This window comes from Rhinolophus sinicus, linkage group LG10 (assembly GCF_036562045.2).
Source record: "Rhinolophus sinicus isolate RSC01 linkage group LG10, ASM3656204v1, whole genome shotgun sequence".
In the NCBI taxonomy this organism is placed as follows: Eukaryota; Metazoa; Chordata; class Mammalia; order Chiroptera; family Rhinolophidae; genus Rhinolophus; species Rhinolophus sinicus.
In genome coordinates, this window is record NC_133759.1 from 18,883,409 (window position 1) to 18,908,512 (window position 25,104).

General features: G+C 37.3%; 1 protein-coding gene and 1 non-coding gene across 2 annotated transcripts in view; both read left to right on the plus strand.

Moving 5' to 3' along the window:
• GADL1 (glutamate decarboxylase like 1) overlaps nucleotides 1-25,104 on the plus strand; it is a 157,763-nt gene that overhangs the window by 77,278 nt on the left and 55,381 nt on the right. The window contains exons 12-13 of the mRNA XM_019745229.2: nucleotides 6,970-7,169; nucleotides 16,718-16,769. Of these exons, the coding sequence (XP_019600788.2) occupies nucleotides 6,970-7,169; nucleotides 16,718-16,769 (252 nt within the window). The remainder of the gene's footprint in view (nucleotides 1-6,969; nucleotides 7,170-16,717; nucleotides 16,770-25,104) is intronic.
• LOC141567399 (U6 spliceosomal RNA) lies at nucleotides 23,562-23,666 on the plus strand. The gene has a single exon (XR_012489983.1). It is a non-coding gene; the product is annotated as a U6 spliceosomal RNA (small nuclear RNA).

The window sequence follows — 25,104 nt, forward strand, 5'->3', positions numbered from 1 at the left end:
TCTTGTATTCGCTTCTATAGGGTTACTGGCAGATACATCCCGTTAAAAGGGGTGGGGGGTGAGTATAATATGTTCATTTCATAAAAAGTGAGGAAATCTATAGCTAGCATCCTATTCTGCACTTTGCCTGGGAAGAGAAGTTAATCTAAGGAAGAATGGGTGGTGACAGCTGTGAGGGGTTGAGGTTCAGGAATACGTAGGAGAGAAGGAGTGTCAGGAGGATTTTGGCTAAACACTGAGAAGTGTTCCTAGTTAACATTATTTCACAAGAGTTTCACAATATTCCCATATGGTGGGTAGAGCAAGTGTTACTGTCTCCATTAAGTGGATGCGAAAAATGAAGCCCAAGATGTTAAGTGGCTTGTGTTGAGCTCTGACAGCAAGTGACTAAATCAAAAGCAGAATCCACATCTGCTAATTCTCACTTTCTTCTGCCCGAGCAATAATGACGTTGAAGTTGTAATATCTCTATGAGTCTGTGGAAATCCCATGACAGTCATTCTTACTGTGGCATTTACGTCCTTGGCATCTTGGCTATTCTTTATCTTCACAGCCTTCCCGGCTATGCCCTACCTCATTCTTTAGCCCCAGTCATACTGATTTCATTTAATTTTGTTCTTCTACTTAGCTACTCCTTATCGTTCGGCTTTCCGGTGACACATTTCTTCTTCTGAAGAGCCCTCTGTAGCAGCTCTAAGTCAGTGAAAGATGACCCCTCTTTATGCTCCTTAGACTTCGTTCTTTCTCCTGTATTAGCGCCATACTCTAATTGTCTGTTTTTCTGTCCCTATTTTCAACTTAAACTTCTTAAGGATAGTGACTTTCTTATTTTCATTACAGCACCAGTGCATAGCACAGCTTTTGGTATATATTAAGGCTCTCAAAATGTTCACCCAGTAAATAAATAAAGCCAATATCAGAAGGTATAATCATTTCCAAGTTCACTTTTATGAGTCTATTATAGATTACAACCAAACTTTTCTGCCATTCACAACCTAAATTCAATCCACAAATGTTAGCCTAGATGGGTAGTACTTCCATTGGGGTTGCATGCCCACCTCCTAGCGTTATAGTGCTTGTTAAAAAAAAAAAATAGGTCCTCAATACATAATTTTGGAATGAATGGTTAGAAGGTTAATATACCCATTTTCTCATGCATTTAGTTTAGACAATTTCTTGCATGTGAATAATGGTGATATGGGACAGAATATGGGAAGAGCCATATGGGAAGAATTCTTGGTAGCTTTTGTTTGGTGAGCTGAAAAACATGATTGCAAAGAGTGAGGACTTAAAGTTGGCCCATACGGTCACTGATTTGATTCCTGGCAAAGAACCCACAAGAACCTGATCTGGCCTGTGGAAATCAAAGATGATTTAACTAATCTTGAGAAGGAAAATATACAGCCTACTGATTCATGATGTGTTTTAATGATATCCTTAAATATCACCAGGGTCACACATATTTAGAAATATCTCAAAATGCTTCATAGACAAGATATTACCACTAACAAGACCAGAAGTCACATTTACAGGAACAAAGTCAGAGCCTGAAACAGGATGTCAGTTGTTTTGACCTTCAGTTCATTGTGTTCTCTGTTGCCATTTTCCCTTTTCACCGACCTCTTCAAAACCTCTTAATGAGTGTTTATGGAGCGCTCTCTCCCACATGTATTGAAGTACCCACTGTGGAGAGAGTAGAGCATAACAGGTAAAGAGTTCAGGCCCTGAGCCTTGGTTTGAAACCCAGCTCTACCACTTCCTAGATACATGGATTTGGATAATTACCAAATCTTGATGTGTTACGGTTTCTTCACAGGTACTATGACATTGACAAAAATAATAGAACTTGAGATTTAAATGAGGTTATACATATACTGTACCTAGCACATAGTAAGAACTTTATAAATGTTGGCTCTGGCCATTTTATTATGTGCTAGGTTAGGTGTTGTGAACACAAAGAATGAAGAAGAAAGTTGTGGTTTCTCTACTTATGTAGTGTGCTTGTCATATGTCTGTTTCTCTTTACTGCATGATTTTTTCTTCAGCCTTCCTCTGAAAGGGCCTGACTCCTGAAAAACACATTTCCCAGGCTCCCTTACCAATTGACTTCCCACTAGGTTTAGACAGCGGGAGGTTTAGATAATAGTCTGAGATGGGGGCAGAACGGTGTCTCGCTGCTTCGGTAGCATTACCGGCAGAGGCCTTCTTTTTTCCCTTTCCCATCTCTCTCCAGAGATGCTCACATGCCCCACCAGAAGCTCTAGGTCCCAGGCTTCTTACCAGATTTCTGCTTTGGGAGTGAGGCAAATATACAAGAAATTGGAACTAAAAGGAAAAAGACAGATCACGCATTTAATCCTGGATCCAACTGTGCCTGAAGATTATATGTCTGGAGTTTTAGAAATAGGGACCTATGAAAATTCCCCATTTTGTCTAGGCTACTTTGATTGCATTTCTTTCATTTGCCACTGTGAGAGTCCTAATACATCGTCTACTAATTCCTGAAAACTGTTTGAGATGGTATCACAATATGTGTAAAGCACTTTGTATTCTCCTTGAACACTTGTCTCTGGAATTCACATAACTCATATTTATTGGCCTGTTAGGACTAAGTGTATAAAGATGAGCAAGATTAACATGACCTTTGATAGCACAATAATGGCTAGTTAAGTGTTTTACATTTAAAAAGTAAATATGTTAACTTTTACTACATTTATGCCAAAATGTTTTCTCTGGAGATCTGAGCATCTTCCCTTGGTTGATGTGTATCTTAAATTAAAGACATCACATCAATTTTAATATAAAAATATAAATCAAAATGCAAAGCAAACACTTTTGGGGAAAGTTTTAGTTCATTTTCAATAATGGAAATTCCAAGCTTCTCATTGTTCTTTATGAAAGCTTCCCAAGGCAGGAGGGTTTTTCAGTGCAATGAAAATAACAGTGTCACTGCTGCAGGAGTCACTCATTCTGCTATATGTGTTCGTGGCCCTCCTCTTTTCCATTTGCCTAGGATGATGCAATTTGTCTTCTGATAATGAATGGGCTTCCTCTCCCTTTCAACCACCAACATAAGTCACTAAAACTTTCCCAAGATATGTCCAAAGTTCACCTGCTTTGGGAATGTTTTTGAATCTTCCATGGTTGATGAAAGTAAATTTACAATCATGATACTACTCTGTGTGTGTGTGTGTGTGTGTGTGTGTGTGTGTGTGCGCGCGCGCGCGCGCGCGCTTTGTCCTTAAAATATATGAGTGGCCTTTTAATGTTATCATGTATGGTCAGGCTGTAGTTACTATGGAAACAAAAACCAAATTTCCTGACATTTGAGGGTAGAGAGATACAGTGGTGGCATCTGCGATCAGAGCTGAGAAATTGCTGATAGAATTAAAGTAGCTTTAAGAGTAAGGGGCCTTTTCTACCTTAATATTCAGGTCAGAGCAATCTACTTTTCCCCAATGTCCACCATTAATATCCATCAGAGTCAGACTGAAGGCTTGCTGATTTTCCTTTAATTATTATATTATACTCAGTTTATTTTGGCTACTGCATGAGTGATAGTTCTTGGGTATAGTTGGTATATAACTTTTTGCATAATATAAAATCATGATTTATGGTAATGGAACACATATCTAGATTAATGTTCACACAAGACAATATTACTATTAAGACAGCAAATACATACTTTTGTTTGGAATGTGATATCTTGAGATTTCTTTTTATTCTTATTTTCTTCACTTTCACTTTTTAATTTTTCAATTACAGTGACATACAGTATTATATTAGTTTTAGGTATACAACATAGTGATTAGACATTCATATAACTTATGAAGTGATCACCCCAATAAATCTAGTACCCGTCTGACACCATACATAGTTATTACAATATTGCTATCTTCTTTATGCAATACCCTCCATCCACATGACTATTTGTAACAACCAATTTGTACCTCTTAATCCCTTACCCCAGTTCACCCATCTCCCCAACACCTCTCCCATCTTGCAGCCATCAAAATTTTCTATGTATCTATGAGTCTGTTTTGTTTGTTCATTTATTTTGTTTTTTAGATTACACATGTAAGTGAAATCATATGACATTTGTCTTTTTCTGACTTATTTCACTCAGCATAAATACCTTCCTGGTCCATCCATGTTGTTAGATATGGCAAGGTTTCATTTTTTTTTATAGCTGAGTAATGTTCCATTATATATATGTACCACTTCTTCTTTATCCATTCATCTATTGATGGGCACTCAGATTGCTTCCGTATCTTGGCTGTTGTAAATAATGCTTCAGTGAACATATGGATGCATATATCTTTTTGAATTAGTGTTTTGGGTTTCTTCAGATAAATACCCAGAAGTGGAATTACTGGGTCCTTCTTTGTCTCTTGTTATTGTCTTTGTTTTAAAGTCTATTTTGTCTGGTATAAGTATTGCTATCCCAGTTTTTGTTTGTTTGTTTTTTTCATTTCCATTTTCATGAAATATGGTTTTCCATCTCTTTACTTTCAGTCTGTGTGTGTCTTAACATCTGAAGTGAGTCTCTTGTAAGCAGCATAAGTAAGGGTCTTGTTTTCTTATCCATTCAACCACGCTATGTCTTTTGATTGGAACATTTAATTCATTTACAATAATTGTTGATAGATATGTAGTTATTGACATTAGATTGTTCATATTTTGATCTATTTTATTCTTCTTCCTATTCTCCTTAATGAAGCCCCTCTAACATTTCTTCTAATACTGGTTTGGTGGTGATGAACTCCATTAGCTTTTTCTTGTTTGGGAAGCTCCTTATCTGCCCTTCAATGCTAAATGATAGCCTTGCTGGGTTGAGTAATCTTGGTTGTAGATCCTTGATTTTTATCCCTTTGAATATTTCATGCCCATCCCTTATGGCCTATAAAGTTTCTATTGAGAAATCAGCTGACAGTCTTATCGGTGCTCCCTTTGAGGTAACTAACTGCTTTTCTCTTGCTGCTTTTAAGATTCTCTCCTTGTCTATAACCTTTGGCATTTTAATTACAATGTATGTTGGTGTGGTCATGTTTGGGTTCATCTTGTTTGGGACTCTCTGTGCTTCTTGGGCTTCTATGTCTATTTCCTTTGCCAAGTTAGGAAAATTTTCCATCATTATTTCTTCAAATAAATTTTCAATTCCTTGCTCTCTTTCTTCTCCTTATGGTACCTCTATGATGTGAATGCTGGTACACTTGATGTTGTTCCAGAGGCCCCTTAAACTCTCCTCATTTTTTTGGATTGTTTTTTCTTTTTGCTGTTCTGATTGTTTTCTGCTACCTTATCTTCCAAATTGCTGATTCAACCCTCTGCTTCATCTAATCTACTGTTGATTCCTTCTAGTGTATTCTTCATTTCAGTTATTGTATTCTTTATTTATAACTGGTTCATTTTTATGTTTTCTATTTCCGTCTTTATGAAGTTCTCACTGAGATCATTGAGCATCCTTAAAAACCAGGGTTTTGAACTCCACATCTGGAAGATTGGTTGTTTCTATTTTGTTTAGTTATTTTCCTGGAGCTTTGTTTTGATGTTTCATTTGGGACATGTGTTTATTCTGATCATACTGTATGTCAGAGGAATGTGAGAGGAATATGGAATATGGGAAGAGTCATCATCACTGAATTGTTTCATGAGGGTCCTCTGTGCCCAATATAGTGTTAAGCTCCGTGGATGTGGACATGAATAGGAAATGATTCCTTCCCTCGAGAACCTACTTGGCCACACGAGGAGAGAATACATGCAGACTGCTCATTGAGTAGGGGCAGTGCAGGAGCAAAGCCAACAAATGCAGCCAAATATAAAAGGAAAATATGTGTCCAAAGGGATGGGCAGATAAAGAACTTGGAAGGGAAGCAAAAGTTGAGACGAGACCCAAAGGAAAGGCAGACCTAGTTATAGAGGGAAGACTATATTTGGTGTTAGTAAACTGCGAAACTTATAAATATGCTGATATATTCTTTTGAATGTGTCAAATATTATATTAAAATAGAGACAAAGTAGAGTAAATGGTGGGAGCAAAGATACAGGTGGGGCATGATCTAGTGGTTAAGGCACATTGAGTAGCTTGGTTATGCTGCTGGGGCAGATAGTTCTAATAGGTATTTTCTGGGAATGAAGATGCTCAGGGAATTATGAGGCTTATGAAGGACAGGTTAGAAAATCTGGGATTTTGTAGACATGAAATGACATCGAGGGCAACAGGGCTTAAACTCTAATAACTTGAGTTCAAAGACTCTAGAATGGTAATAAACAGGGTGAATTTTCGTCCACTGCTTGGTGAGAAGTCACCAGTCAGTAAATGCAAATTGAATTTGGTTGCAAATAAAACTAATCTGAGACCAACTCAAAAAAGTCTTTGGAGTTGTAGCTGATATTGTGGTGGTTAAAACTTGTTGGTACTTGTTTAACTCTTCCATAGTTTTACTCAGATTTTTTATATCTGAGTTATTGTCACTTCTGGCCTTTTCAATATGGATATGAATTGAAAAGGTTTTAAAAGCTTACGGTTTTTTTGCCTGTGAAATTGTATAAAGTATATACAATATGTTAGGTTATTTATTTATTTATTTATTTATTTATTTAGCATTCTGAAGGCTGAGTGAGTTATAGACAATTTGTTTCATCTTGAGAAACTGGCCCACCTTGATGTCTCGAAGCTTCTCGGTATTCATCAGTGAAATGGTTGAGGATGGACTTAGCGTTCTCAACTCTGAGGGGTGTTTTTCTTTTTTAGAAACACAATGGATAATCTGTGTCTCCAAGTTAATGCATACCTATTGCTTCTGATGTAGGGCAGTCATAGAATGAGACCAAACACCATTGGCACAAAGTACTAGAATATTATATAGGTAATATTTGTGGGTGTGTTTTCAAAATCGAGTGTATTTTAAAAATGGACAGTCTTATGATCTTTCTTTCTTCTTTCTTTTTTCTTTTTTTTCCCAAAAGGATCTTCTTAAGAAATGCTACTCTGCCAAGGCATCTTACCTCTTTCAGCAGGATAAATTCTATGATGTCAGCTATGACACAGGAGACAAGTCTATCCAATGTAGCAGGAGAGCTGATGCATTCAAGTTCTGGATGACTTGGAAGGCTCTGGGCACATTAGGCCTTGAAGAAAGAGTTAATCGTGCTCTTGCTTTATCTAGGTACGTGTGTGTGTGTGTGTGTGTGTGTGTGTGTGTGTGTGTTCATGTATGTCTGCAATAGACTCAAAGAAAGTAACATTTGCATGGTCTGTACATGTTCTTTCATTTGTGCATTCCTTCTTGCATCTGATAACTGTTTTTCTAGTATCTATTATGTATGAGGAACTGTAAATAAAGCTCTTCAGGGTCCTAGCCTAATAAGAGATACATTCAGGTGCCAGAGCAGACAAAATACAGGTGGACCTACGTTTTGGGAAGGGGAGGTACATGGTGCCTCAGACCATTCAGAAGGGTTCTCTAGCACATTCTTGAAGGGCATGGGCAGAGGCTTCCTGGGGGAAGTGACATTCAACTAAGAGCCAATAAAAAAAGGAGAGAAGAATTATCCAGGCAGAGGGAACACCAGACCCAAATCTCCAGATATGAGAGAGATCATGGTGAGTTCAAAGACCCAAAGAGTAGGTCTGGAGAATGTGGGGCTGGTACAAAGGCACAAAGGTAAAGGTAATATAGCAGCGCCATGTTACTTGTCTTGTTGTACCTTAAAGACAAAGCTTTTGAAACCACTCTCAAAGACATTAGAAGAGCTCTTGAAACACAGGTGCTGGACATTTGCTGCCTTAACAGGACTCTGCTGCTAAGCTTGGATCAGTGGGTGCAATGGGCACCTGTGACCACATTTAGTTTTAAATGTGATTTCTTGGGCCTGAGCTGCATAGGGTTAACCTTTGTGGTGTTAAAAAAATATAAAATATTTAAACATTTAAAATATTTGAAAATAGAGAGATTTGTCAAAAGTCTAGATTGTGTGGAAAGATCAGAATGCTCTCTATCGTCACACGCGGTGACAGGCCGCTGATCTTGACGCTTGACTCTCCAGAGAAGCACAGACCCCTCCACTTCCTTCTGGTTTTTATCTGGACTATTTTACTATAGCATAGAGGTGTGGACTCTAACGTAACTCTACCATTTACAAGCTATGCAATTGGGCAAGTTTCTTAACATTTCTCTAGCCCGGTTTCATCCCAGTAAAGGAGAGATAACAACAGCATCTAACTCAAATAATTGTTATGTAGATTAAATGAATTGATATTCGTAAACACTCAGAATAGGGCCTGACCCATGCTACATGCTATATGAGTTTAAGTTATTAGTGTTTCACTTGCTTGGCCACTGCAGGCATCAGGGTTTGTGATCTCTGGTTTGGATCTTCTCTCCTTCACTTCCTGTTCACATTTCACTTGCAAAAACCTGAAGTGTCTCCTTAGAGATTTAAAACTATTTCTTTTGTGTATACTGAGAGTGGTAAGGGTGATGCTCTGTGTGACCCTATGCAACAGTGATGATCTTCGCATCACTCCAGACTGTCTGAAAAGCTGGTGTCTTAAAACAATTATTTATTCTAAGAGGTCTGTAAGTTGGGTGGAGTGGCTTTATCTTATACTATGGTGGCTGTGGGTGGAGGGAAGGGTCTGTGTCTACTCGCCACATGCCTTGCATCTTCTTTGGACCCGCAGGCTAGTGGAGTGTGTTCTTGTAATGGTGCTGACAGAAGCCCAATAAGGCAAGCCCAATTTAACGTTCTGATTGCATCATATCTACTAGCATTCCAATGGCCAAAGCAAATCCCATGGCCAAGCTCTGTCAAGAGGCAGGAAGTACATTCTGCCATTTTTCAGGAAGAACTCCAAAGTTACACAGCAAAGGGCTTGGATGTAAAGACAGGGAAAGAAACGGCTTTGGCACTATCAGAAGACTGTTAAGTTAGCAGTTTTCGGTGATTATGGCTTAAGAAATAGTTTGGAAAATCTGTAAATATTGTATCAGGACTCTTGATGGTGAGCCACAGAAACCTTCACCCAAGGTATTATAAACAAAGAAAGATCATTTATCATCTCATGTTACTTCTAAGCTAGTGTAGTGATGACTTCTGGAATGGCTTATTCTACGGGCTTAAACAATATTACGAGGCCTCAATCTCTCTCCATCTATCAGCTCTGCTCTCCTTCATGTTGAGTTTATTCTTATGTAGGAAGGTAGCTCCCAGGAGTTTCAGATCTATGTCCTTCCAGGCTCAAGTTCAAGGTCAAAAGAAGAGAGTGCTCCTCTCTCAACTATCCCAAAGAAAGTTTCAATTATTTCTGGATGAGGCAAATGTCCATCTCTGAGTCAGCCATTGTTGCCAGGGAAATGTGATACTCTTATTGGTCATGCTGAGTCACATGACCTCCTTTGGCACTAGGGAGACTGTCAATTCCCTATAGATTATATACTGAAACTAGGTGAGGAGTGTGCCTTTAGTAGAAGTAGAATTAAAATGCCTTTGTCAGAAGTAGGGCGATAACTATCCGGTGGTGAAAAAATAAAACTATGTACCATAAATATCCATAGTTGCTCATTAAATTAAAAGTTCAGAAAGCTCTGTTCACCTCTGTGTATTTTCCAATACTATTTAAGCGTGGTAGAATCTCTTCATTATTTCACCTAAGCTGCTAAGTAATTCTATGACAGGTATCTTGAAACAGACTAGATATAAATATTTGATAATCCTATTTATTTATTATAAAGTTAACATTCATCTCAGGGTGGAATTTAATTCATAGTCAAAGGATGTTTTCTAATTTTTTTCAGAGAAATATCATAGGAGAATAACTGTTAACATTTCAATTCAATTCAACAACACTGATTGTTTATAAATGTTTGTCTAGTTGGATTGAATAGAATTAACATTTCAGTGAGCACTCTGCAGACTCTGTGACTTATATTTAAATATTTGAAAAATAATCCCTCCTCCTTCATGCTGTTCCTCATAACAGTTTTTTTTGTTGTTGTTGTTTGTTTGTTTTTTGTTTTTTTGTGTGTTTTTTTTTTCCCCTTAACTTTGCACATTCTTGATATCTGACATTGTATTCCTAGGGTGAACAAAAGTCTTCCTGTTCTTCCACCCCAATACCAAGCAGAAACAGTCCTTTTACACACGTCACTTGAAATGAATGTGAAATTATAAACTTGGTGAAAGTTTCACTAGGATTAAAATTATTAAGTTAACAACATAAGGTCTTTATTTTCATGATTTTATTTCCTTTCAAATTGGCTGATTGGTTTCTGGTTCTGCTCTTTGGGAAATATGGAACATTTTCTCAATTCCGGGAGCTATTCTCTTTGCTTGAGCTCATGAGGGGTATACTGAAACTGGCTCTCAGGAGGGGAAAAATAAGACCCAATTTGTAATATCTGCTAACTTCCATGGTGTAAATTCCCATCGTGGAAAATTGCAAGCTATCAACAGTTGTGGTTGGCAAAATTCCTGCATACTTAACAATTGGCTTTTACTAGCCAGTAAAATCTAGCTCTAGAACGTCATTGATGATGTGAGCCAGTATGATCAGTTCAAACCACTGACTGATGAGAGTTAAAATGTCATTTCCCATCACACCCACTGACCCTAGACCACTTGCTTTAGAGTGAGCCAATAAAAGGGATTCTCATCTGTGGGCAGAAGGTTCTACCTGGCATAATTTCTGTAATTTCTGAGTAATACTGTTTTATTTCCAGAAAGTATAACGTCCTTCAGTAGATAAGAACTCTAGCAAAGTAAAGCTGCAAATGAAGATTGTGTTATTGTAGGAACTGCACATCTATCATTAGCAGCCTCGCGTAGCTAAGATATCCAGAGTGCTCCAGGAAGACACTTAGGCCCTAGGTCAGGTCTCTTAAATACTGGAAACGCTGTGCAGCTCTTCCCCTGGCATATTGCAGTAAGGATTACACTGACTCCATAGAAATAATGTTTCCATGTTCCTGAATCAAAATGGAGCTTAGTTTTGAAATTTAAGGACCAAATTTTGACGTACCAGTGGATTGCCATCACGCTGATCAGACAGCTCGCTCCCTCTTACTTTGGGAAAGCAAGAACAGCCATTTGCAAGAGGACAATGATCCTATTTTATAAGTTGTCAGAAATCCAGCAAGAAGGAAAAACATATTACTTGGAAGATCTTGAAGGCTGTCCGAATTTCCATTTGACCCTTGTCATTCCAGTTGACAAGAGCACATTTCTTTCAAGAAATATTAATGACTAAATACTGGTATTCTCCTCTGGTTGTTTGAAAACCCTGGCATTGGGAACCTAAAGCAATATGCAATTTTAAGGCTAATTGAAACCTAGAGGGTTGAGATTTTAAAACTGCCACCTCCAGCACAAGGCAGGCAATTGTATATCTCTGATTTCTGACTAGGAAAGTAGAAAATGTTTCACAAAACCCAGGGCTGCCTGTTAATGAGGGCATCTTCTAGGCCTTTGTTATGACACTCAGGTTAAATAGATATTCACTAAGGGGTAATTTTTAGAGCAAATCCAGAAGAGTCATGTGTATAAGTCTTTTCAACAAAACAAACAGCTCATGAACTCCCATTCTGGTGCTTTATTAACTCTCCAGTGTATCATTTATTTATTCCCTTGACACACAATCTCTGTAATCTCTCTGATGGAATTCATTTCATCGACTTGCATGAATACTGAGGGGTATATTGTTAGCATGGAAAAGGTGAGCAGTTACACAATAGCACTTTTGTGCTAGTGTATTTCTCTAGGTGACAAAAGGGAGAGAGTCTAGAAGACTATGGCAGAGCCAACGTTCTCAATTTTTCATATTGGTAATTTTTTAAAAAATCACAATTGCAGGAGAATGTCCATGATGACTCACACAGCCGTGCAGTATGTCTTAATATATGCAGAGCATACAGAAAGCAGATGGGAAATAACCCCCAGGAGTCCTCCGAGGCTCCATGCTTCAGAACAAATTTCAAATAAGGAGATGAGACTGGGAGAGAAACTTGGTCCAGAGTCCTCCAGGAGACACTAAGTGGCTGGTGAATTGGGAAAGGGACTGGAAGGGCTGTTTCCAGAAAGGAAAGAAGGTCCTGCAAGAGGACAAGTGACAAGAAAAATATTAAATAAACTCATTTAACAAGTCAGAGAGTTGAGGGTCTCTAACGTTGGAAGCACACTTGTAAGCAAATGAGGATAAAGTGTGTTAGAGCAAGACTGTCATTAATATATGCCTCAAAATCAAGCCAGAATCTTAATATAACGAGTTGTTTTACCCAGTAGGATTGGTGAAAATGCTTGCTAATGTTTGTTTGTTTGTTTTTCTCTTTTTTTGCTAAGATTAGTGGGAAGGAGAATGATGAGTTTTGTGAAGCTTTCGTTGCTTTCTGAACCTATTTACCTGTATGCCTTTTGGTACAAGTGGTTTTTGGTTCTTATATTATGTCCCAAAACTCGATGTACATCTTTTTCTGTCTGGCATCAGATAAGAATAGTTTTTTTTGTTTTGTTTTGTTTTTTAATGTATTTTATCTTTAGGCTGTTTCCATATATTGAAAAAGAAAAGTTGTAAAGAATAAATCATCCCTATGAATGTAGGCAGAAGTGATTCAAACTTTATTTTGTTTCCTCCCCAAGCTCATTTCATTTAAGCATTTATTTAAGAAGAGGGTAAGGTACCCTATAGAAGGGGCCCTTCTAAATTAGCATTTCTGAAATTACGCTCTATAGGATAATAGACTTCCAGAAAATTGTAATAAATGTTCTTCCAAAAAATGTTTTCATAGTCAAATATGCTTGGGAAATGATAACTATACTATAGTATTCCTCTCTTGGAGATTCAACGTTCATTAGCACATTAAAGGCTCTGAGGGGCTTGTGATAGAAAAACATTTTTAACTTTGCCTTAACCAGTATGCAGACACTGTTAATTGTTCCCCCAACAGCCATTCTCCCTATTTCCTTGCCAACAGAACCTTGATTTTGTTTAGGTAGCGATATTCTAGCTGGGGACATTGGTCCAACCTAATCCCCAGTGCCAACAATTAGTTAAGGAGTGGATATATGACTCAACTTTAGTCAATACGATATAGGAAGAATCCTGTGAAAGCTTCCTGGGAAAATATTCTTACCTAAATAGAGAGAAATGAAGAGAAAATGCTTCTGCTCCAGCTTCCTCTCTTTCTTGTTGAGACGCTGTTATGTAAGGATGTGATGTGTGGGGCTGTGGGAGACATGTTGACATGAGAGAATTCACTAACACTGAGCATATGGGAGGCTGAAAAGATGGACAATGCCTAGTTTTTGATGACAGTATTAAACCATCTAACCAGCTCAATAAACGAACGTTCTTATTCATTAAGCTGAGTATACTTCTCACTCTAGACAACAGCAATCTAACTGATATGCCCAGCATGGCTCAAATTTATTTGGCAAGGTAACCCTTTTATGTGGGAAAACTACTGAGGCTGTATATCATGGAGCATGGTTTGGGAACTCTGGCAGAAGCCTTTATTGTTGTTATAATAGTCAGTCTTCACCCAAATCACCTCTAGTAGCCTCGACTCTGTTGGAGTGATACCCTGGGCTTTACAGGCTCTCAGAGTGATTGCAGTGAGGACATTGCCCCTGAAACAAAGCCCAGGTCTGCATGGTTAGCAAAAGCAGAGTTTAAACTGAAATGATTCAGCTGGTTTAGGATGCCATTCTCCCAGGAGCAGCTGTAGCCAGTTAGACAGAAATATTTTAAATTGAGAGGATAGGTCGTGTGCGTAAGTTTCATACAGTCATAACCTGTTCGGAAAGGATTTGACCAGTCTAGTTTCACATCTTCATTACGTGCATGAGGAGACTGAGGCCAGCTCAGGGAGGCCTAGTGACAAAGTTGATTAGCTACATAACTAGAACCTTCTGGAGTCATTCCCAGGATTTCTGGAGATGCAAAGCTTTATTTTCTAGAGACCCATAGCCTTAGGGTGTCCAGGATTAGTTTGGCCTCTTCAGGATGAAATCATGGAAGTGGCTTTTGAGTTAACAGCTTGCCTAGACATTTCTGCTTGAGAAGGTGAGAAAAAGATGGTCCACAAGATTTTTGTGTGTAGATAGAGATTGTATATGTCTATTTATTTTGTTTTGTGCTTTACATTTTATCTTTTATTAAAATCCTGTTCAAAAATTGCACAGGTATCCGCATCTATGAAACTTTGCAAAGAAATATTAAAAAAGAGTGAATAATCTCTACCTCACCTTTGCATCTTGTCTTTTCCTTCCTTAGGTGGGCATTAACAATTTGTTATGTATTCTTCTGTACTTTACGCCGTGATCACATAAAATTGTGGCTAGGGATTACTTTTGCCTTCATTTTTTTAATATAATTTCTTAAAAGGTAGAATCCTATCATCCATATTGCTCAGTACATACTTTACTTTGCTTTTTACCTTTTATTAATATATCATAGGCATCCCTGTGTTTTAATCTGGTAGATATAATCCAATAGCTGCATCACATAACATTGTGTTGTTATAATGTATTTTATTTTATCATTTGCCAATTTCTGGATAATAATCTTGTTTCTAGCTATTTTCTATACACACACACATGCACACATCGACTTAGGTACAATAACGTGTCTATACATATATATGTATGCGTTTGTGTACATATATACACATATATGCATATATATGTGTATATATACATACTCGCATGTACACACACACGCACACACACACATACACACACACACATATGTCTTTACTAGTGATGATATTTTTCCTGGTAGGTCAGCATCTCAAAAGTGATTTGCTGCCTCAGGAGATATGATTATCATTAATTTTAAAAGGTTTGTAGCAGCTTTCTGTCACATTTTTACTAGTTCTAGGTGTTGTCTCCTTTCAAATTTGTTTACCGTATCACATGAGCAACATGGTTTAGTATTGTTTTAATTTACGCTTCCTTGATTACCAGAGATCTTGAGCATCTTTTCTGATATTTATTAACCACTGGAATTTCTTTTTCCAAAAGTTAGTCAGTGTGCTAACGTTTCAAAATTTTACAGCTACATAACAGCTCCTGAAAAAATAGTCAGGAAAAGGAGTATGTAGACTAAAATACTTTGCGTGTGTTTGTATGTGTTTCTCGTCACAGTATTATTGCTCAAAACAAAAGCTCTATATTATCTAGTTATAATGATAGAATTTTTATAAGATTTTGTATAATTCAAAGATGATATATATGCTCAACATCAATATTTAGGCTTTTGTGAAAAAACTATATAAATATGTTTGGGAAAAAAGAACTGAGTTCCATGAACGGGTATAGTCCATATTCACATTCTAGAATGGCCTTTAGCAAATGAACATAATGATAACCCCTTCCCCCATTTTCACAGATTCTATACCTCATAATTTTTTTACAACGACCTTTTGATATTGGAAAAGCAGATTATGTTATTTCAGTTTTACAGATAAGGGAATTGAGGCCCAAGAAGAGCCTTTTTTGTTGTCCTTAAATATTAATTAAACATACATAATTTAGTGACATGATCATATTCTATATGGTTAGACCATAATTCTGTATGACTGGACCATAGTTTTTAAAGCCAGTCCTCATTGCTGGAAGTGATGTTCACTTCCTTCTTTTCCTTCCTTCCTTCCTCTATTTTTTTTTTTTTTTGCTATTACTTAGAAAATCAAAGTAAATACCCTAGCAAGTATATTTTTGTCAGTAGCACAATCACTTCCTTACATTTGACCCCAAAATATGAAATATTAGGTCAAATGTTATGAACTTTTCAAGGCTCATTCATGGTCAAATCGTTAGTTTTCAACGTCAACCATTTCAGAGAGCTTCTCTTTTTATATAGACAATAATCAAGCCTGGGGGAAAGGTGCCAGTGTTAATTTATTCTACATTCTCAATGTAATTTTAGTCTTTTCTTGATCATATTGCTTATCTTATGTATCTGTGCCCTTTGCTTATGGCGTGATCGTTCTGTTTTCCCTGCGATTCAAGATGACTTCACAGGCATTCTATCAATGGCTACAACCTATTTACTTTAACATGATACCAATAATAAGTTCTCCTTCCCTCTGTCCTGGCCTTTGAAACAATGACACTGAGCCTCCTTGATCTTGGATGAACTTACAAGCAGGGCTACTCATTAAAAATTTTCCCTCCAAGCCAGCTAGGTAATGGAAGTACCTAAACTCAAGCCCCATCAAGAATAAGAAGGTAAAGCCCACATGGTCAGAGATGTATATCCAATCTACTTTGTGTGGCTTTTATAATGGGGTTAAAGTTTGATGCTAACGTGTGAGATAGATATCATCTCATCAAAAGAAACATATGGTGATGGAAGGAGAACTGACTCTGGGTGGTGAACACACAATGCAACATATGGATGATATATTATTAGAATTGTACACTTGAGCCCTATGTAGTTTTGTTGACTATTGTCACCCCAATACATTTTAATTAAAAAATATATATATATATATATTTATTTGGGCCCCAGGGAATTACAGAAGGTTCGGGAGTATCTGTCTGTGAGTAAATCCATACCTATTGCCTATATTTGTACCCTTACTTATTTCTAAGCCTTGTATTTCTAAGCCATGTCTCTGTAACAGAAATAACAGTTTTGTTGTATGTCAGTCATGTTCTTGGAATTTTTAGATTGCAGCTTATAAATACTATTGTGGCTTTTTCTTTTTCTTAGGTACCTGGTAGAAGAAATCAAGAAAAGAGAAGGATTCAAGTTACTGATGGAAGTAAGTAATTGCGGAATTGTGCTTGTGATTTTGTCAGTCAGTAGTGGTGAAGGCGGTGATTTTCTAATCTATTATATTTCATTGGTTTTTGTGTTGCAGACTTAGAAACAAGTCATTAGCTTAATTCATAGAGTCCATTATGTTAATTTACTCTATTAGTGAGTATTTTTCCTTTGTTGGATTCAGAGAACACACTTGCCTTTAAGTATTGAAAATTAAAGTGCTCAATAATAATTACCAAGGATAATACTGAATAAATTATGACCTCTATCTTGAGATATAAATTGCATAATGATTGTACTGCAAATATTCAACTGTGCTATAGTGGTGCCTGCATGTGAAAAATCAATTAAGTGAATGTACAATAATGCATATAGCTGTCTCTTTTTATAAAATAATGAGAGCATATTAGCTTTGGAGCAATGGGAAAAAAAATCATTTTGTTGTTGGATTGTTTGGTATACATAAGAAATAGGTGGTTACATAGATAAAGAATATTTTATTTCCTCAAATATATGGTTAGAAAATAGGAAGACGGTTATTAATTCTGACTTTAAAGAAAAACAAACTATGAGTTTCTCTTAGATCTTCTTATAGCATATACTCAATAGCAATGTTTAACCTAATGTAAAAAGCATCTCGAGATTGCAGCCTAAGAGCCTGTCCTGTATGTAAGCAATCTGGCTGTTTTTTTGATATTCATCTATTTAGCAAGTTCTATTGAGCAGTTGCTGTGTGCCAGGCACAGTTCTAGGCACTGGAAATACAAGACAGGGAAGTTCCCTGCTCTCATGGCGCTTACATTCAAATGAAAAATGACAAGCAATAAATAAGCAAATTAATTCATAGGAAACACCAGGTAGTGAAAAGTCTTAAGAAAACAAACAAGTTCATGAGAGACATACATATTAATTAGTATACATATTAATGATTAGAAAGTGACAGACCTCGTCAGCCCTATCATGGAAGTAACTAGGGTGAAATGCTAAAACAGGATGTGGATGGGGGATGGCTTGTTTGGTCTGAGTAGTCCAAGTAGTTTATCTTTGAGCTGAGACATGAATAATGGTGAACAGTGTGTCATGCAGATGGCTACGGGAGGAGCTTCTAGGTAGAATCTATAAACAACGGCAAAAGATTAAAGCTGAGGGCCGGCCCGGTGGCTCAGGCAGTTGGAGCTCTGTGTGCCTAACTCCGAAGGCTGCTGGTTAGATTTCCACATGGGCCAGTGGGCTCTCAACCACAAGGTTGCCGGTTCCATTCCTCGACTCCTGCAAGGGATGGTGGGCTGTGCCCCCTGCAACTGGACCTGGAGCTGAGCTGCGCCCTCCACAACTAAGATTGAAAGGACAACAACTTGAAGCTGAGCTGCGCCCTCCACAACTAAGATTGAAAGGACAACAACTTGACTTGGAAAAAGTCCTGGAAGTAACACACTGTTCCCCAATAAAGTCCTGTTCCCCTTCCCCAATAAAATCTTAAAAAAAAAAAAAAAAAAAAAAAAAAAAAGGATTAAAGCTGAAAAGAATTCTATGTGTTTGAGGAACCAAAGGAAGGTAGGTAGGTTGCAATAGTTAAGAAGTTGAAGAGGTGGGCAGAGACCAGATCAGTAATAGCAGTTGGCTTGTATTCCAGTTGTAATCATTAGAAAAATTTTAAGCAGACAGGAGACTGATTTCCAATTTAAAAGATTATGCGGGATGTCATGGGAAGAGAGGAATGGGGTGGGGATGGTGATAAAGGGAGGACAAGGAAAGAATAAATGAGAAACTGGGAGACTGTTGTAGTAGTCCAGATCCTCAGACAAGTTTGGGAAACCCTGCTCCAGCGAATTCCGACTTTGGCTTCCACTACTAGTTACAAAGGAGTCCCAAGTTCATGACAAATAGGGATGTAAAGGAACTTGTAAAGAAAGCAAAAGAATCCATATTTAAATGACTTTCTGGTAACATTTCAAAGAAGCAAGAAGACAGATTTTGAATGTGTGACATTTTACAGGACAGCTGATCTGATTTATTCAACAGGTTAGCGACATGAAGAAAAATAAAGGAGAAGATGGTAATCGTTACTTTAGGTTCAAAGAGACAAAAGAGGCATAACAACAAAATGCAACACATGAAGCTGTTGGGATCCTAATTTGAACAAGCCAGTTGTAAAAAATTAATTTTAAAACAGTTGGAGAATTTCTAATATGAACTGGTTACTGTATAATCTGAAGGAATTATTAATAATTTTCTTAGGGATGATACGGCATTATGATTATGTAAGAAAATGTCTGTATTTTTTAGAGATGCATCTGTAAACATGTAGAGGTGAAACAACATTTCTGTAACTGGCTTGACTTTGACTTTGAGTCACCTTTTTCATTTTCTTGAGTCTGAGTTGCCATCTTTATTTTCTTGAGGTTGCGTCACCCCTTTATTTTTGTAAGTTTGAATTGCCTTCATTATTTCTCTGGCTATGGGAGCTAAAGTGCTTATGGAAAGTGCTGGACACCTGAGAATGACAGTTTTTTGATAGAGCTAAGAGAAAAGGTGGTAAGAAAAAAGATCAGTTGATTTAAACGTTATTTATATATTCTTCCTAAAGCCTTAAAAATTGAGGCAGGAACCTCTTACCGTCATTTTTAGGGGACTGCAAACATTCACATCCTTGTAATGGAAGTTCAGGTAGGTTTTAATCATTAGGTGGTCTTCTGCACGGATATTTCATCTGTGGGAACCACACGGCTCAAAAGCAGCAAAGGTGGCTTTCCAGAATTCCTACATATAAGGATTTTTTTTCCCCCACTGTTCTCTGTATTCCCTTTGGAGAAATAGAGTAAATTTAGACCTTGAATTTCACATATAAGTGTCAGGTTGATTAGCCTCTTTTTGTTATAACAAATGCTTTCTTTCAATTGATTAAATATATCCCTAATGCATGCTCAAGAGATACAAAGATTTGTTTGAAGCTCAGGTTTGTGAAACTGCAATTCTTTCAGTTCAGGAAAAACCAAAGTCTATAATTATATATACAGTAGTACTTTCTTATCCACAGGACATATGTTCCAAGACCCCCAGTGGATGCCTGAACTGCGGATAGTACCGAACCCTATATATACTATGTTTCTTCCTATACATACATACCTGTAATAAATTTTAATTTATAAATTAGGCACAGTAAGAGATTAACAACAATAACTAATAATAAAATAGAACAATTATAACAATATGCTGTACTAAAAGTTATATGAACGTGGTCTCTCTCAGCACAACTAGCATACATTTCTGTTTTTTCATAATTTTATGGACAGAAGATTCGTTCTTACTGTAGGGCTTAGTCGCCTCAGAATACAATTGATTTTCTTTCCTTATTAAGTCAAGAACTTTCACCTGTTCACTTAAAGGAAGCACTTTACAGCTTCTCTTTAGTATATCCCAATTGCCAGCATCATTCCTCTTTCATTTGGGGACCATTATTAAGTAAAATAAGGGTGACTTGAACATAAACACTGCAGTCCTATGACCATAGTGTGATAACTGAAACCGCCACTAAGTGGCTAATGGATGGGCGATGTATTCAACATGGAGACACTGGACAAAGGGATGATTCACATCCTGGGCAGGACTGAGCGCGATGGTATGAGATTTCTTCACTCTACTCAGAATGGTTTGCAATTGAAAACTTACGAATTGTTCATTGCTGGAATCAGAATGCAGTTGACCATGGGTTACTGAAACTGCAGAAAGTGGACCATGAATAAGGCAGGGCTCCTGTATGTATTATCACTGTTTAACAGATAGCAGTGAGAGCGTTAAGTAGAACATTGCAAACAGTAAAGGAACGCAACAAAGCAGAGTGTCAGTCCGTGAATATCCTTTCCTGAAAAGAACAAAAAATAATGCATATCTTCTTGAAGATGATTGAAAGTTATCAGTTCAAATGAATTATTCATAGGCCCATGAAAATCATATCTCTATTTTCCTGTTTTGGATGGAGCTCAGATCTAATAGATGTTTTCCTAGAGGTATGTTCATTTTTATACTATGATTCATATATTTTATTTTGATCTTTTGGGAGAATCCTAATTATTCAACTTTTTGCTTTTCTTTTCCTGAGTTCTACATTAGAGTCAGTTAGGTTTCATAGACTTTCTGAGTTACAAAAGCTTTTCAAGGATATTTAGTTAACTTTCTGCTCAATGCATGAAACCTCTCTTGACAATATCTGTAACCGGAGGTCGACCTCTGCCCGAACACTTCCTGTATCAGAGAATTCAGTTTATTCCACTTCCAGAGAACTCTAATTATTCATATTCTAATACTTATTGAACCGACTATTAATATGTATCAAGCACATTGCAATTTATAGCTATCTTTCTATATATTTTATTAGATCACAACAACCTTCTAATTGCTAAATCCAATGCACAACCTTGATTCTTCGTCTGTCCTTCTGCAGCATTTTATGCCATTATCCACTCCCTCCACCTTGAAGTGCTCTCCTGTGTTGGTTTCTTTGACTTTCTCTCCCAGTTTTACTCCTTTCCATGTGACTTTTTCTTCTCATTCTCTGTGCGAAGCTCTCTTCATCTGGGTACCCCCTTACATGTTCTTCTCCACTCTTTTGTATTTGGCCCTTCATGTCTTCATAGACTCTCCCTGAAATATTTTTATCTAGAGTTGATTATCAATAGCCTCAATAATGTCTCCATTTTTCACTTGTTTCCTAAACTGTAGTCCTTTGTGTATAAATGTGTCCTAAAATTTTCAATCAGACCCCTACAGGCACCTCAAATTCAGCATTTCCAAATCTGAAGTGTAGCTATTTTTCTTACCAAAATGCTATATTCTTCACGTAGTCATTAGAAATATGATCCATCCAAACTAAAATCTTAACGTTTTCTTTACTGTCTCCATTTCCCATCAGCTACCTGTATCTTGTGTACCTTCTCCACTCCTGAAGCCATGACCTTAGTTCAGGCTCCTGTCTCTCTTCTAACTCATCTTCTTCCACTCTCCACTCTTAGACCTCTCCAGCCCATCTCCACATGGTGGCCTTTCTAAAATGAAGTCTGTTCTCTAGATTTAAACCCTCCAGTGACTCCACATAGCCTCTAGGATGAAGCCCGAACCCCCAAACATGGTTTATAAGGGAGCCCTTCATGAAGTGACCCCTGTCTTCATTTCCAGCATCACCTCTCTTCAGTTCACCTTGTCACCCATTCATTCCAAGTATTCTCCTTCCTCCTAAATACACTGGCTTCTACCTGTACATCATTCCTTTTGCCAGGAATATTTCTTGGATTGTGGGAAATTTCTTCTTTTGTAATGCTCAGTCCATTGCAGTTGAACTGCCTGTATCAGTGCCATTTCTAGTTTCTGAATTCCTGGAGGTATGCATATGTAAGTGTATGTCATTTTTCTCATCCCAATGTCTCTTCCAATGTCTGGAACATATTAAAATATGTGTATTAAACTGAATGTTTTGCTTGCCCTATTTTTGGACATGCTCTATTTTTTTTAACGTTCCCCTTCAAATATGGTATGCAGAAATTAACACAGAAATGTGTGTCACAGATTTTAGTGTGGCTGTTTATTTTGCTTGGAAAGGTTGTCTCTATCAAAATAGCCCCAAATAATATTCACTACACTAATAGAATGCCTGCTGTATGCCAGATATTACACTAAATATTGCAAATCAATGATCTCTTTATGCATAAAAATGACTCTGTGGGGGCAGCAATATTATCTCCATTTTCTAGAATAGGAAGCTGTAGCATAGAGGGCTTGACACTTACCTAAACAGAGACCTGGTGACACTGGGATTTAAACCACGTCTGTGTAACTACAAAACTCAGGCTTTTCGTGCTACTCAGTGCTGCCTCTGAAATTTTTCAGTAGTCGAATGAGATTTTTAAAACTTAGGAGTTTGAAGTCAATTAAAATCCACCATCCCCCCTTTCTCCATTCTCCATTTACATGATTGTTTCCATCTGTATGCTAGATTCTGCATTTATACATATAAAACTGTATAGTGCCAGTTTGTGTGTCATTACTATTATTGTGATTTAATGACATTGTAAACAAAGGAGTTGAATTTCTTTTGCTATGACTCAGTTTTAGAGAATGCAGGCTCCTACATGAGGGTGACCACTGACTTTTACCCTCAAGGGGTCTCACATCATTTGCTCAAAAATCCTTGCTGGAATTTACCCCAAAACACCTGCTTTATTTCTTGAACTATATCTATTTTTTTTTCCTCTTTGAAAATCAGAATAGAATATATCCATGTTTTATTTAGTGGCACTTCTCTCCCTCTCCATGAACTTTTAAAGATTATGACAATGCTTTTACTACTATAGGTTTTTTTGTACCCTTCACTATCATCTGTTTGGTCTAGACACTTGGATTCCCTTTTATGCCTTCTCAATTATATGGTGCTGGAGAACATAAACTAAATACGTTCCTAAGAATGAAATGAGTGTCAAAAGGGCTTCCTTCATAAGTTTTCAAATATAGCACTGAAGCCATACCATTCTAAAAGAAATCACAGATATGTCACTTCTGAAATATCTAAACAGAAACTTACTAAAGGAAGCAAATATAAAAGATGATTTGAAAGGTCTAGGTCCTAACATAAAATATAGAGCAGATCTGGCAGCAGATGAAACTGTTGCAAAGTGATTCATAATGTTGCCATGCAAATGAAAAAGAATAACTAATTTAATGATGTGTTAGTCATGGTCCAATAAAAAGACAAAAACTGCTCAGTAATTTGAAGGGGGAAAGTACAATATAAAGAATTATTGTGCTCGCTTAGGCAGCACATATAGTAAAATTGGAACAATACAGAGAAGATTAGCTTGGCCCCTGCGCAAGGATGACACAAATTTGTGAATTGTTGCATATTTTTAAAAAGTTATTAATGAGATTGGAGTTAAGGTAGATTGCCTCATAGGAATGAAGGAGAGCTGTAAAAAAATACAGGAATGGTAGATATAGAGAGCAACTACCACTTCTAGAAATGAGATGGAGCACCCAAGCCAGAGGCCATGCCCTCCCAGGGCTGAGATCCAAAGTTGGTTGGAGAGGGCACAGAACGGTTCACCAGATGGTAGAGAAGATTCACTGACTTATCACACCAATAGGATTCTCTAGGAATCCACCTTGGAAGTGCTGGAGGAAGCTGTTTTCAGGGCAGTGCCATACTTTGCAACTTACTCAAGCTACCCACAGTGGGGCCAGGAAGCCATCCAAGGCAAGGTGCTTCAACGGAAGCACTTTCCTATGAAACCACCTGAAGGGAGTATGCCAGGAAAAGTCATTCACGGGTTCCCACCTGCTGCCAGTCTGCTGTGAAGCCACCCAAGGAGGTGGAATTGAGGGAAACTGTCAGGGAGCCATTTGCTGCTGTCACCAATACTGCTGAAAAGAATCACACACTCTGTAGGAGACCCCATGAGATGAGCACACCAGAACCAGGAAGAGTTACCTCTTCCATCTCAGAGTCCCTCAGAACCCTCTGCTGATAAAGTCTAAGATAGGACCACATGGTAAGGATAAATATTTATAGAGGCCACCTCCATTATTGCAGCACAGAGAGAAGGGGTGGCTTTGGAGCTGAGAGGCAATAAATTGATAATGGAAATAAATGGTATCCAGAAAAATATCTTTGTTGATATAAAGACATGAATTCCTAGAATCTGGTGACCGGCAATAACTATATTTTTCTTCTACTTTCTAATGAACCACATTTACTTTATTTGAAAATATTTTATTCACATTAAATGATTAAAGAATTTGGAAGGCCAGTATACTCTAAAGAAGCCAAATCAATTATAAATCAGGAATCCATGTATAAATTGTGTAGATTTGTAAAGGCTGTTGTAGTCTCTGATCAATATTTGTGAAATTTGAGTTGAATTACATAGTGCTACTTTATACTTTGAACTACACTGAACTGTTTTATATTTTGAAAATTTGTAGCTCTTTTTTTTTTTTTTTTTGTCAAATCCAATAAGAATGTTACAAATTTCAAAGGTGAAAGGATGAACAGATCAAGAACTTATCTTGCTGAGCTGGGAGCATTTCTGGGCATTCACTTGTGATTTAAAATCCACTAAAATCAGAACTCTATATAGTACAAGTCTTGGTTTTAAGATATGAGATGGTATCTGTTTCCTCTTTCTGAAATACTTTGAAAATTTCTAGACCTTGGCACATAACTCTGATGGTTATTGAGAACTATTATAACATTGGTTATTAACTATAAATTGTGTTTATCGAGGAGAAGTGGAAATCGTTTCAAACACTGTCAGTGCCAAGAATAAAATGAAGAAGGTGCTGAGTTG